This window comes from Acinonyx jubatus, chromosome A1, assembly GCF_027475565.1.
Source record: "Acinonyx jubatus isolate Ajub_Pintada_27869175 chromosome A1, VMU_Ajub_asm_v1.0, whole genome shotgun sequence".
In the NCBI taxonomy this organism is placed as follows: domain Eukaryota; kingdom Metazoa; phylum Chordata; class Mammalia; order Carnivora; family Felidae; genus Acinonyx; species Acinonyx jubatus.
Window position 1 is genome coordinate 67,716,002 of NC_069380.1, and position 15,028 is coordinate 67,731,029.

The 15,028-nt window shown below is 41.3% G+C and overlaps 1 protein-coding gene across 8 annotated transcripts in view; it reads left to right on the forward strand.

The window, feature by feature from the left end:
* MBNL2 (muscleblind like splicing regulator 2) overlaps positions 1-15,028 on the forward strand; it is a 158,182-nt gene that overhangs the window by 94,097 nt on the left and 49,057 nt on the right. For all 8 annotated transcript variants that reach the window (XM_027065120.2, XM_027065114.2, XM_053217262.1 and 5 more), the window contains exon 3: positions 7,868-8,032. In XM_027065120.2, the coding sequence (XP_026920921.1) occupies positions 7,868-8,032 (165 nt within the window). The remainder of the gene's footprint in view (positions 1-7,867; positions 8,033-15,028) is intronic.

The following is a 15,028-nucleotide window of genomic DNA, read 5'->3' on the forward strand; positions in this document are numbered from 1 at the left end:
AGATTCAGGCTTCTTCATTCCCCCTCCTCCTCCCAGCTCGTAGCTGTGCAAAGGCGGGTAAAATTGGAGGTGTTGGTAGCTGCCTATCAGCATTTGTGATTTTCCCTCGTTTCCCCATCTGGCTACTTTCTCCAGCCTTCCTTCTATCTTCCCACACGTTTCCTCCATACTGTGGGAGCGGGAGATAAAGGAACACTCCCTAGGAAAGAGAAGATCAGATCATACATATTCCCTTTTTAATCTGTCTTTAATAAGGGCAATGTTTTATGCTCTTTACCAAAAGAGAATTGCATATATGGACCACAAAAGGTAGATTGTAATACAAATTGAACTAAATCACTAATAAACAGAAAGTACTTATTTTAAATTCATTCATAATATTGATGATCTGGGCAACTGCTCATTTTGATGGAAGTTCTGGTTATCATTTGCTTGTAGCGATTCCCTGAATTCAGTTTCCTCTAATTCCAAAGTCCTTATGTGGTTGTATTTTATTTGCTCTATTATGTAGTTGGAACTAATAATACAAGGAGCTCATGTGGTTCAATTAGTTTATTTAAATTCAAAAGAAGCTTAAAAGCCTAATCTGTCACTTGCCTTAGAGTACAGCTATTTCAGCCGCATAGTTAACGTTATAAATTAGGCCCTGATGTGAATAACCGTTTTATTCCCCTACACTTTTACTTACCCATATCCTTCCGGAAATGTGCTGCAGAAGGAAGAAAAGGTTTAGGCCAAATGTTAAACGCAGCCTCTTGCCACCTGACAGCGACCCATAAAAATGATGGCCCAATATAAATATCAATGAAGACCTTTATTTTTCCCCACTTTGAAAAAAACCTGGAAAGGGTCTGAAATTGTAGGGAAACGGAGGCGGCGGGTGGGTCGTCAGGCCAGTTCAGTCACTTGGAAACGTCTGCTGGACATCTTCTATGCACAAGAACCAAACGGTGGTCTGACTGAATTTCTCACTTTCAAGCTGTGTACCACTGTAGGTACTTAATAAATCCTCCTAGACTTAATCAGCTTGACTTAATTTGCCACTTCTGTTGGCGCATCTCATGCCTTGTCTGTCACATAGACTTCTCAACTATTCTCGAACACGTTGGAGCTGTTGCCAACAGAAGTCCCTGGTGTCACTCTTTACTGTAACTGTTGCTGTACGTAGTTTTCCCTTTCACTAGATTAGGGACATTCGAGAGGAAATAGATGTGGAATAGACAATGCATAGAAAATTACGATGTTTCCAGAGCAACTTCTGCTATCTCTCCAGCTGTCACAACCATCAGAAGGGGTTGAGATATGGGAATACGATGGCCCCCATTTGAACAGATGAAAAAATGGAGACACAGACCATTATGATGATTTGTAAAAGTTAGTATAGCCATTTGGGGATGAAGCCACAACCAGAATGTCAGGATTTTCCCACTATAATGCATATTTGCTTTTGATTCTAGATTAGTCATGCCATGTCAATCAGCCCTGGCAAGTTTCAGCAGGAAAAATACCAAAGAAAAACAGATCTGAGGCTCTTCTGAAGACAGAAATGGCCTGTGTTGGCCATTGTTCTGTGACAACAAGAATAACAAAGGGTTAAAGAGCTTGGGAGACAGGCCAGAGAGAAGCAAGGGATGGAGAGACGAAAGTAGGATTAGCGAAGTTGTTTTTAATTCCATTTATCTTTATCTACTGTGCAATGACGGTGTTAACAGTAATAGTAACGATAAGGGTGAGGATGAGGCTGAAAATAATAAGAGTAATCATATCAAAAACTTATGGAGGGCTTACTAGGTGCCAGAAACTGTTCACACACTTTACAGGCATCAATTCATAATCTTTACTGAAAGTCTAGAGGTAGGAACTATTGTTATGTCTGTTTTGCGGATGTGGCGACTGGAGGCCACCAAGCCCCGTGGCAAGAAGAGCAAAGCTGGATTCGGGGCCAAAGTAGTTCAGGAAAGAGTCTGTTCCCTTTACCACTAGTTCAAACGGCTCCTCCAAAAGGGTTTCCGAGACAGAACAGGTCTCAGGAGTGTCACTCCAGGACGAGAATCTGTCGTCACAACAGGATTCCGTTAAGCTAGCCTCACGCGTGTGGAATGCAAGGGAATCCGAGAGCCTCTCTCACGGCCAGGCTTGGGGTCCAAGGCAGACCCCTGGACTCAGAGTATCCCCGCAGGCCGGTCTCAGAGCACATGCCGTCTCCCTTCGATGGTTAGAGTCAGCCCTTGCCATTCTACGGGTGGCCGCTCGCTGGAAAATACCACCGTGTGCTGAAAGCAGGGCGTGGCCAGGACCCAACTGGAAGAGGCAGAATTCAGTAGGTCAGGCTGTGTTTCCCGAACCTCCCCTGGAATGATTCTCCCCCAAAAGGATCTTTTTAGAGTCTGCGGATCCGTGGCTCAGCCCACACCAAGACACGATTCCAATTATTCCCAAGTGATATGTACCATAGGGAACTTCGTAACTGTTTGAATTGTTATATATAAAATCCATAGCTTTCCCATGGAAAACTAATGGGACGTGTTCTGTGAGCTATTCCTGTGGGCAAAAACTCCTATTGTTAATCCCTTTAACAAGCTCCTAATTAATCTGTTTTCTTTTTGGCTTCCATATTTTAATTGACTTTTTCAATTAGGAGCATATTAGAAAAAGATTCTAAAAATGACTTGTTTTAAAATAAGCATTTAGAAAATCTCATTTTCCAGTTACACTTTCCCCCCCACCTCACACCGACCTGATTCTGAAATCTTTTCTTAGCCAAGGCTGCGTTTATTCGATCCCACGCCATGTAATGTAATGGCCGTGTAATTCTGATGGCTCCAATCTGTTGTTCTGCCAAATTACAGATTATAGTTATTTAGCATCTTTCCCCATTCTGCTGAGAATCAACACAGATACTCTGTATTAGAATCTTCCATAGTCACTTACTTTAATAAACTTAATTCGGCTTGAAATTTTTACTCGCTACTCCCTAATCTAAATATTCCTGGAATAGAGATTATTGTGAAGGTAAAATAAACTGCACAAACCCTATGTAGACTCTGTCAGAATCTGCTCTTCTTTTAAAATAAGCTGTCTCCAGACAATGCAAACTATAATAAAATTAAAGAAAGTAGTAAACAAAAAGTATAAAATGTAATAACCACGGTGAGATTCTGCATGTAGCTAGTATAAAATGGTGCTACTCTCCTGCTTAAAAACTCCGGGGCAATGAAGTTCAAACCCCTTAACATGGCTCCATTTGCTGCCTGTTTTCTAAAGGTTCTCACTCCTGCTCCAACCCACACCCGCTCCTGTACTCCAGCCTCGGGAAACCACGCAAGCCCCTTCCCCCCGCCCCCACCCCATGTGCATTCATCTCGCACATTCTCTTCCTCTGGTTCTCCTTTTGTATTCTCTCCCCTCAACACACACACACACACACACACACACACACACACACACACACCAGGCACCACTCACTCCTTTGCCTCATTCCTTCTCAAATCCTTTGGGTCTCAGTGTAAATGTCACTTCTTCAGCGTCCTTCCCTGACCCACCTGTCTCAATTTTGACCATCTCCCACTCTCCTGTCTCAGCGTTCTCCTCAGAACACGTATCACAATCTGTAATTATACATTTATGGGTGTCGTTATTTGGTTAGTACCCCTGTTCACCCCTAGACTGCAGGCGTTAGGAAGGTAGGCAGGGTGTTGCGCTTACCACAATGTCTGGCACACACATAGTAGGATCTCAATAAATATTTGTTGAATGAATGAATGAGACCCAAGCTTGAAAGTACACGAAGAACAATGGTGAATGTGATCCAGACCACTTATGGTTTCCATACGACCTGAAGCTAAGGTCTCAGGAGCTTTGATCCCCACATCGGCCCCTCCTATGGGCCCATCTGCCTGCCTTTGCCTGGGCTCCTGAGGTTTATTTCCCTAAGACTCTTCACACAGATTCTGCAATGGCATCCTCAGATCTCCATCCCACAGAAGCCGAACCGTCCCCTTCTCTAGAGGCTGCACCCTACCTCTCTCATTTCCTCAGAAACAGTGTTTAACCAAGAACTAAAAAGGAGGAAGAGTTGAAATAAAACAAAACAAAACAAAAAAACATCCTAGCGGCCACAGGAAGACTTTTCCAAGACATTTTTATCTTTATTTCTTGGACTAAAATCAGGAGACATTACTTTTGACACTTCTGTTGTGTTTCACAATGACAAACAAAGACACTTTACATTTCTGCACGCTGCCCTCTCCCATTCGGTTATGACAACTTGCTATGATAATCAACAGTTTTTGTGCGATGATGCGTATCCCACGAATCGTATGCCTTAACAAAAACTTCCTTACAAATTGTTTACTGTGTCAAATAGCTCGTTATGTTTTGACAGTAGCTTTTCCTTTAGGATTTTAGAGTCCTGTAGGATCCTTTAATAAGATTCTGCCTGGATTTTCCCAGTTCTTGAGTTAGTATGCCCCAAACATCCATGGTGCAACACGCTTCAAAATATTTACGCTAGATTGAACTATGGTGCAGGGGTGTGTCTTTAAGTATGGGTACTTGCAGAAATACCCTGTAGAATTGAAAATAATTTTAAATATAAAATACTTGAATAAGCATAATTAAGTAGCTTTCATCAAGTTTTTAAGTAAAACTCTATTCCACAGAAGAACCAAAAAGCCAGTGCAATTAAATGTGATCCATACTTATTGTAAATAAAATGCCATATGTAAATATTTTCTCTTTTTTGGTAATATTAACAACATTTACTCAACGCTTACCATGTACCAAGAAGATGTACCTCTAAACCTTGTGCATATATTCATTTATTTAATCCCACAACAGCCCTTAGAGGAAAACACAATTGTTTTTATTGTACAGATTTAAAAAAACTGATGCACAAGAAATTCAAGTAATTTGCTCAAAGTTATGCAGTGAGGAGGGACAGAACCAAGTTATGTGCCTAGGAGTCTGCCTCCAGAGCCCGTGAGCTTAACCATTTCTTTATTCCCCCACCGAAGGACAGACCACTACCAAGGAACAGACCAAGGCAAATAATCTTTTCTATTCCCAAATTCTCATATATATTTTACTATATGTTAAATTGTGTTATGCATTCTAACTATTATATTATATATATGTGCCCATGTTATTTTATCAAGGATAACACTAGATTTTAATCTTTCCTAGATTTTAACTATTGCCAAGAACTAGCTTGGTATAGTGATGTAATTGAGTCAGGAAGACCTGAATTTAGAATCCAGCTCTACCACTTACCCATTAGCTGACCTTGGGAAAGTTCCTTAATTATTTGTGAACCCCTTTGTTATTTTGTAAGATGGGGATCATGATAGCTGTTCTAAGGGGAAAATGAGATAACCGTGTATAAATTGCCTGGCACGTGGGTGATCAATAATGCGCCTTATTCCGAATGTGTAAATGAGAACACTAGGAAATTACATTAATTCTCATGAAAAAGAAGGTCCCATCAATAAATTACTAATTTGATGTTGTAAATCATGTTCTCTTCACTGAAAATGGTTTATACCATTAAGTGTCCCGGCTGTTATCAAAAGATAATAGCATTTACAAGAAAACCATATTTTTCTAGCCTAATCAGAATTTTTACATGTAGCTACAAAGGATTACATTAGAAGACCAGTGGGTCAAATGGACAATTAGATGAATGAGCAACACCGAAGAGCCAAACTGGTAGAAGTGTAGACATGTCACAAATTCTTTCACCATTCCATGGAACTCTACTTTCCCGGAATCCCCCGCATTGGGCCCAGCCGTATGTCTGTGCACACAGGCCTGTAAAGGTACTCTGTATACCTGAGCCTTGCTGGGGTCAGCCTCCAGGTCAAATGATTGTGCTGAAAGAGTGTGGATTGAGGTTGTCACAGAGGAGCCTGAGGTGCGTTCTCTTCTGTACGAGAAATATCGTTCTGTTTAATCCGCCTCCACCCCTGCCGATGGGCAGCAGCTACGTCCTGTATCCCATGAACCACCTCCCATCACAGATGATAGGAGTGTATGTGGGCACTTGGCAGAGAGGCAGCCAATCCAGAGACTGGCCACACGTCTATGTGGTAGGAGCTGGCCCGATACGAATGCCTCTTCGGGACTGGATTTTAGCAAACAGAAACTTGCAGGCAATTGTCAAGGAGGACAGAAAGGGAAATAAACCAAGAGAAACCTAAAGCAAGTTGGTAGGGCTGGAGGGACCCTGGGACATCACAAAACAAAGAGCGAAGTGAAGTGAGGATAAAAACTGTCCCCCAGAATTGCAAACAAAAGGAGATGGAGAGAGAAAGAAAGGGATTCCTAGACCACTTTGATTTACATTCTCTTTCATTGTGGTTTCAGTGTATCTGTCTTCACAATAGACCTTCCAATAGTTGACCAGGGATGGCAATTTCACACATAGGAAGCTGCATGACACCTTCACAATATGAGCCTGAGACCAAGGGGACACACTGACATATAACCATTGTTATAGAATTTTATTAGCAGAAATGTGACCAATTCCCTCTGATGTCCCCAGTACCTGACTATGTCCTACACTCAGTGGGTGGCACAACCTTTAATGCTGCTAATAGTAGAGCCTGAGGACAGCATTGGTTGATGACCACAGACCACTAGGACTGAGCCCACGACCGACATCTGCCCCCTCTCCACTGCGGTGGGGAAAGGCTCAGACTGGAGAGGGAGCCAACACAGTCAAAAGTGCAGCCGGAATTAGTGGGAGACAGAGTGAGAACTCCAGATGTTTAGAATTAGGATGACTATAAACAAATTTGTTTCTCAGATCCACCAAGCTTGCTGTTTAAAATTATTTTTATATCTGGTAAACAAAGCCATATTCTCTTGGTTGCAAATAGACTAATTCTTTAGGGAATGATAATACTCATACCAGTTGGCTCTTGTAAAGAAGAAAAGAGTATTTGCCCTTCTTTCTCCAGAAATTGCATGAGTCACACGTTAACATGATTGTCTCGATCGGTACTTCTGGAAACTTGGGAACTCAGTATGAACCCTGCATCAGCGATTACTCTCCAAGACAGGTTTTATGCACACCTGCCACCCAATTATTATTTTTTGTTGTTGTTGTTGGGCCAACTTTAACATCCAAATGTTACTTTAGCCATAAGCACTCTTCGGACACTACATTTGATACAGTCATCATGGGAACAGGGCAGGGCCATGGGGTAACCACTTTTGTGTACCAAACAAATTAGCCGCAGGTAATGATCTGAGTTTATGCCTGGAGATTTCATTAATGCATCGATTACTAAGAAATGTCCACTCCTATACTTCCATTGCGTCTCCTTTAATGATTTGAATTAGGGATATCTTCAGCCAATGTGGAACACACATTTCAAGGAATTAGTATTACTGTCCCCACTGCACACACTCAGTACATGATTATTCATATTTGGTCATGCACAAACCAATGCAGAGCAAGTTCAAAGACTCCTTTTGATAAGGCCCGATAAATACGTTCCTCTGCTTGCCTTCCACACTGCCTAGGCTAAGGGTCTGCCTTTCCTCCTAGCCCTCACATTCCTTTAAAGTCTGTTGTCAGAGTGGGAATCCGCTAGAAAGAACAACAGAAAAAAAAAATCTCAAGAAGCTTCTCTGCTGAACAGGTTTCAGCAAGATTGATAATCACCTAATGCCTGATTCACTCCTTGTATGTTCCAAGTCTGTTGTATGTTCCAACGGGAGGGTGCGTGCACGTGCACACGCGCACACGCCCACACTCACACACGGGTTCCTTGCCTTTGTATACATGGAGCGATTGTGAAATGGTTGACAGTAGATGAAAACTACTCCTAACAGTCCTAAAACCAAAACATTCGTTTTACAGGGCCGTTGTTCACGAGAAAACTGCAAGTATCTTCATCCTCCAACACATTTAAAAACTCAACTAGAAATTAATGGGAGGAACAATTTGATCCAGCAAAAAACTGCTGCAGCGATGCTTGCCCAGCAGATGCAATTTATGTTTCCAGGAACCCCACTCCATCCAGTGGTGAGTACATCGCATCTAATGATGGGCTTGATGATTAAAGTGTTGGTACGGGCAGCGCCACATTGACCTAAAACGGCCTCTCTCTACTTTGTCTCTGGCTACAATTAAAGCAAATAGCTTTGAAGCTAAATGGTTTCTGAAAATAGGGTTTTTGAAATTATTTAAATGGAAAAAGTGTGTGTGGAAACAGTAGGCAAAGACAGTTTCTAAGCAGTGTCTGGGAAATCTGTGTCCCTCCCAACTCGGGCTCACCGGTAAACTCCACCTTTGAACCATCTTAGAACAGAAAGAGTTCGACGTTTTCATTTAGAGTACGAAGTGATGATCTATGTGAAGAGCAGGTTTCGATGCCTAGCACGTTGTTAGCAATCTAGCAGGTGGACTCTTCCGTTCAATGGTGTCCTTTTAAGGATGAGCGAAGGGAGAAACCTGAGAGGCTGAACCATTTACCCGATGTCTTGCAGCTAATACGCTGTGGGTGGGGCACTGGGGCTCAGACACTGGGAGCAGGGCGCTGTCTGCAGTGTGCTGGGCCTGAAGCCCCACAGCAGCCAGAGAGGAGGCTGCCTTAGCCACCCACACTCCGCTGCCTCTCAGAGGCCTGGGAAGGGTGTGGTGCTGTGGCCAGGGCCCCAAGAGTAAATGCTCAAGGGAGTTCAGGCTTTGAATATGTATTGTGTCATATTTTCTCCCTGATTTCAGTGTTTGAAAGTATTTCCTTAAAGGTCTGGAAATTGTTTTAGGAATGAGGCCCTGGGGGAAAGGAGCGCATTGGGCTTCAGTGGAATTCATTTACATCTGTGAATTATTTGTCAAAAACAAGCTAATTTTAAAAAAACACACACACAACAAAGCCAGTAAAGTGAGAGATACTTGCTTTTTTAAAGCAGTACATACACAAAAGACTATTGTTTAAAAATTAGTCTTTATTGTGTGAAAAGTCCTTGTGATTGAAGGCTGCTAAATTAAAAAGGACGCTGCAGCTGAGATGTACTTTCTTGAGTGTCTGCGGGATGAGGTGGGGAGGGTGGGAAGGCCCTGGTGAAGGGAGAATCTGGGCAGATCCTTAGCTCTGCTGGTGCTTCTGCTCAAGAATGGTGGACAGGACAAAGTAGCCAGGCCCCAGCTCTGCCCAAGGTGGCGGGGGGGGAGGGGGGGAATCCAGGTGCATGGGGATCCAGCAATAATAAGATACAGTCTTTGGGGGGTAGACAGAGTCATGAGAAGGGCGAGGTAAGATTCAGGCACAGGGAATTATGATTTTGAATGAGGCAAGAAATGCTACTTGGAGAAAATCCCAAATAACTGTATCCCAAAGGATGAGTAGTTGGGAGCCTAAATGTAAGGACAACATAGACAGAGTTCTGCATACATTTAACACCAAATATAGGCATTTAAGTGGATCTGTTTAAAACCACACACACATGTATAATTTATGGTTCTCTATTGATGTTCGCACATAAATTATTTTATTAAATTACCTAAGGCTAAAATAATTTAGTTTTTCGTCTTGAATAATGTCTGTAGGAATAAATTTGGAACCACCGAGATCAACACAGTCACACGGTATTGTGTGTCTGTCTCACTCACTTTAATCATTCACTTCTTATTTATTTAGAATTCATAAAGATTGACCCCCCCAACAGTGGCAATGTTAATAAGAAAAGCCCATTCCCGTTGTTAGCTGTTAGTTGAAATCATTTTTGAAAGTTATGTTTATATATTGTCTCAAATATTAATTAGAAGTTAATAATCATGATTTGTCTATGAAAAAGACATTTAATATTACATTTAATATTTATATTACATTTCATATTACATTTAAATATTTTAGTAGAGGCTTCTAAATCACAAGAAATCTCAGAATAAAAAGTGTGATAAACTTAAAAATCATCAACTCTACAAATAACTTCAGAATCTCAGGAATGCGTTAGTGACGTCGGACAGTATAGTAAGCCAAATAATGGCCCTGAAAGGTACGTGGAACCTGTACATGTCACCTCTAAGGAAACCAAGTCGTCTTTGCAGATATGATTAAGTTAGGCATCTTGAGATGGGGCAATCCTCTTGAAATAAATGCAATCACAAGTATCCTTATGAGAAAGAGGCAGAAGGAGAGTTGACACATAGAGAAGAGGAGAACAGCAATGTGCCCATGGAGGCAGAGACAAGTGACGAGGCCACAAACCAAAGAATGCCAGCTGCCACCTGAAGATAGAAGAGACAAGGAATAGACTCTTCCCTGGAGTCTCCAGAGGGAGCACGAAATGCCAATACCTTGATTTGGGCCCAGTGAAACTGACTTCAGACTTCTGGCCCTCAGAACAATCAAAGGATAATTTTGTGTTGTTTTAAGTTGCCAAGTTTGTGGAAATTTCTCAGACCAGCTACAAGAAAGTAATACATGCAGGAATTGCTTAAGACAAATAAAGTGATAAACATGGGAGTAGAAGAACCACGCCATTTTTAGGTTTCCTTCTAAGCTAAATTTCTCTAAAAAAAAAAAAACAAACGGTGGATATTTTTTCCACTCCCTCTGACTTCCATCCACCCTAGACCTAATCCATTGACTATCTCACCACCGCCCGCCATATTACTAAACCAGTGGTCACTTTTGCCTTCATTGTGTTCATTTGACCGCTTAGCCATATGCGACATATGTGATCAGCCTCTCCTTTGTGGAATGCTCCTTCTTCTTTAATCTGTATTCCTCTTCTGGAAAAGGCTGGAGATGTTGCCCATTATGTTCCTTTGCTGTATGTTGAAGCTGCTCTACATTGAGGTTCGCAGCACTGGACATTTCTTTTATTGACCCTCTCCTTCATGGTTGCATCCATTCCTATGGCTGTAAATCATCTGCAGGCTGAGAACTCCCAAATATGTTTCCAGACCTCTCCTCTGAGCCCCAGGCTCGCATATCTAACTTCCTACTGGACTCACCTTTATATTTCTCCCTGGAACTTGACATGGTTAATTCCAAATTCTTTATCTAAGTTCCCATTCCAGTAAATGCAACCGGCAGCTTCAAAAGCAAAATTAAGCAGATTCTCTCACATCCAGTTCATCAGCAAGTCCTATCATATCTGCTTTCAAGTCTATTCCCTTCTCGAATTCCCCAAACTCCCATCTGAGCCACCATCAATCTTTCATTCAAAATACCTTGGAAGCATTTCCTTTCTAATCTCTCAATTTCCGTTCTTGCTTTATTCCAGTGTATTCTGCATACGGCAACCAGAGGGATATATTTAACACATAAATGCATCATACCACTCCCTTACTTAAAACCCTGCAGTGCCTTCCCATTTCATTAGAGACGAAGCCAAATATGTAACCATGACTATGATCTATAATGTCATCTGTGGTCTGGTCCCATCAGCTCACCAACTCATCATGGGCCACTCTTTCTGTGTTCACTAAAACTGAACTTTCAGTTCCACACATACACAAAGCTCTTGCTTGCCTCATGGCCTTTGATCTTGCTGGAAGTATCTATCCTACTGCTCTTCACATGTTAACTTCATCTTATGCATAAGGACTCCAAATCTATCCCCTGTGACCTACCACCAATCTCCATCACTATGAGTAAGGCCTTCTCATTTCTGCTTATCCATAAAAATAAATTGTAATTTTATTTGTTTGTTCTTTCCCATTAGGGTTTAAGTTCAGTAAATGTGTACACAGTGTCCTTGTACAATGTTTAAACCATTAAATACTTACCGAATGAAAACACAAACCATTCTTTCCTTTTAGTCTCCAATTCACTGTATTTTGAAAGTCCCCTTTAATTTTTCCTCCTGGCAGTTTTTCTCTCCCCAGTTCCTAATGGGAGTAATTCTTTTCCTTTCCTTCCTCACACGCTGCACCTCCCCCAACACACAACCTTCATATGTACACTCAAGATAAAGAAGTTGGTGGTTGGAACTAAAAAATGAGTTCACTAATATTGTAGAATACAAAATCAATACACAGAAATCTGTCATCTTTCTATACACTAATAATGAACTCTCAGAAAGAAAAAATAAGAAAAATGTTTCCTTTCCAACTGCATCAAAAAGAATAAGATACCTAGGAATAAATTTAACCCAGAAGATAAGAGACCTGTACACTGAAAACTATATGAGATTGATGAAAGAAATTGGAAGGTAGCTATGCTAACCACTATACCACCAACGCAAGATTGATGAAAGAAATTGAAGAAGGCACAAATAAGTAGGAAGATAGCCCATGCTCATGGATTGGAAGAATTGATATTGTTAAAGTGTCCGTTCTACCCAAAGGGATCTACCGATTCAAATAATCCCTATCAAAATTCCAATGGCATTTTTCACAGAACTAGAACAAATATTCCTAAAATTTATATAGAGTCAAAGAGACTGAATAGCCAAAGACATCTTGGGAAAGAAGAACAAAGCCGGAGGTATCATGCTCTCTGACTTCAAACTACGTCACAAAGCTATAGTAATCAAAACTGTATAGTATTGGCATAAAAACAGATACATAGATCAATATAACAGAATAGAGAGCCCAGAAACAAACTCACTCACATAGGGTCAACTAATTTGCAATAAAGGAGCCAAGAATATACAATGGGAAAAGTCTCTTCAATAAATGGTGTTGGGAAAACTGGACAGCCACATGGAAAAGAATGAAACTGGACCACTTTCTTACACCACACACAAAAATTAACTGAAAATGGATTAAAGACATGAGTGTAAAGTCTGAAACCATTAAGCTCCTTTCCTAAAAGAAAATATAAGTGGTGACATCAGTCTTGGTGATGATTTTCTGGACTTGATAACAAAAGCAAAGACAACAAAAGCAAAAATAAACAAGTGGGACTACTTCAAACTAAAAAGCTTCTGCACTGTAAAAGAAACCAGCCACAGAATGAAAAGGCATCAATGGAATTGGAAAAACAATTTGCAAATCATAGATCCAATAAAGGGTTAATATCCAAACTATATAAAGAACTCATACAACACAATATCAAACAAGCACACAAAATCCTATGCCCATTTAAGAAATGGGCAGAAGATCTGAATAGACATTTTTCCAAAGAAGATATGCAGGTGGCCAACAGGTACATGAAAAGGTGCTCAATATCACTAATCATCAGAGACTTACAAATAAAAAACACTATATTACCTCACATCTATTAAACTGGTATTATCAAAAAGATAAGAGGTACCAAGTTTGGCCAGGATGTGGAGAAAAGGAAATCCATTGCATTGGGAATGTGAAATGGCACAGTCACTTTGGAAAACAGTATGGAGGTTCCTCATAAATTTAAAAAATAGAATTACCACATGGTCCATCATTTGCACTTCTGGGCATTTATCCAGAGAAAATGAAAACACTAACTTGGAAAGATATCTGCACGCCTATGTTCATTGCAGCGAAGATATGGAAGCAACTCAAGTGTCCATCAACAGATGAATGGATAATGAAAATGTCATATATATAAACAATGAAATATTATTCAGGCATAAAAAAGAATGAAATCTTGCCATTTGCAACAACATGAGTGGACCACGAGGGCATTATATTATGTTAAGCAAAATAAGTCAGACAGAGAAAAGAAATACTATATGACTTCACTTGTACATAGAATCTAAAAAACAAAACAAAACAAAACAAAAAACAAGCTCATAGATACAGATAGATTGCTGGTTGCCAGAGGCAGAGGAGAGGAACTGGCAAAATGGGTAAAGGGGGTCAAAAGTACAAACTTCCAGTTATTAAAAAAGAAAGAAATTCGTGAGGACGTACTATTCAGCACGGGGACTACAGCTAAGAATACTGTATTACATAGTTGAAAGTTGCTAAGAGAACAAATCTGAAACGTTCTCATCACAAGAAAAAAATTCTGCAGCTACATATGGCGATGGATGTTAATGACTTACTGTGGCGATCATTTCACAATATATACAAATATCAAATCATTGTGTTGTATACCCTAAACTAATAGAATGTTGTATGTCGGTATCACCTCAATTTAAAAAAAAAAAAGAGAAGAAAAAGAAGTGGGGGTGGGGGAGGATAGAGATTTAAAAGCCTATACAACCCAGTCCTTGGGGACAAGGTCTTGCATTGAGTATTCTGCCCTCCAGAGATGCTTCTGGAAGTAAAGAGAGGAGGCTTAAGGGATGCCATGTTTTAAGCCTTTCAGTTTGAGTGCCAAATACCTACCCTTTGAAGTGAAAGCTTTCTAAATGTATGAACTCTCATGCTCCTGTTTTAAAAAGTCAATTGACTAAATTTTAGAACCATAAAACACCCCAGGCCACTTAGTCATTACTGCTCAGCACTGATCCTTCCTTGCCACTACAAAATATCAAAGAACACGTGCTGAATGTGTGTGTGTATGTGTGTGTGTGTGTGTGTGTGAGAGAGAGAGAGAGAGAGAGAGAGAGAGAGGATCTTGGAACCTGGATCCACTGGTATAGTGCACTGAACAAGAAGACCAGCGTGTGAAACGCTAAGGAGAGAGAAACACAGGAGCGTGAAGTAAAGAACAGAGGTTAGAAACAGCAAAGCCAGCATTTCAGAAGCCATTTTCTCCCACGAGACTGTAGCTCTGGTCTTCTGGCCTCTCTGGCGGCCGCTCGTTCTGAGCGATGCCGGGGACCAAATGGATCCCATCTCAGACAGCCTGGCAGCAGCCGTTCTGCACAGAGCATGGGGCCGACTCCCCCGGGGCTCTAGCTGGTGGTGTGCAGAACGGAATCATCTGGAGATGCCACCTCTCTCTTTTCTCAGCTGCAGCAAAGCACTGAATTCAGACACGAGGACGCGGTGTCAGCCCGGACTCTACCTGGGGAGTTTTCATTTGAATCCGGGATCTGAGATCCACTCTTCCAGGGCAGCGGCACTGCTGTTCAGAGCAGCCTCACCCTCCCATCTGGAGAAGGCACTGGCTGACTGTGGGACAGGGCTCCCCGCCAAGGCTCTGGCTTTACACTCAAACACATCAGGGCGGCCGGGGGTTTTTTTCTC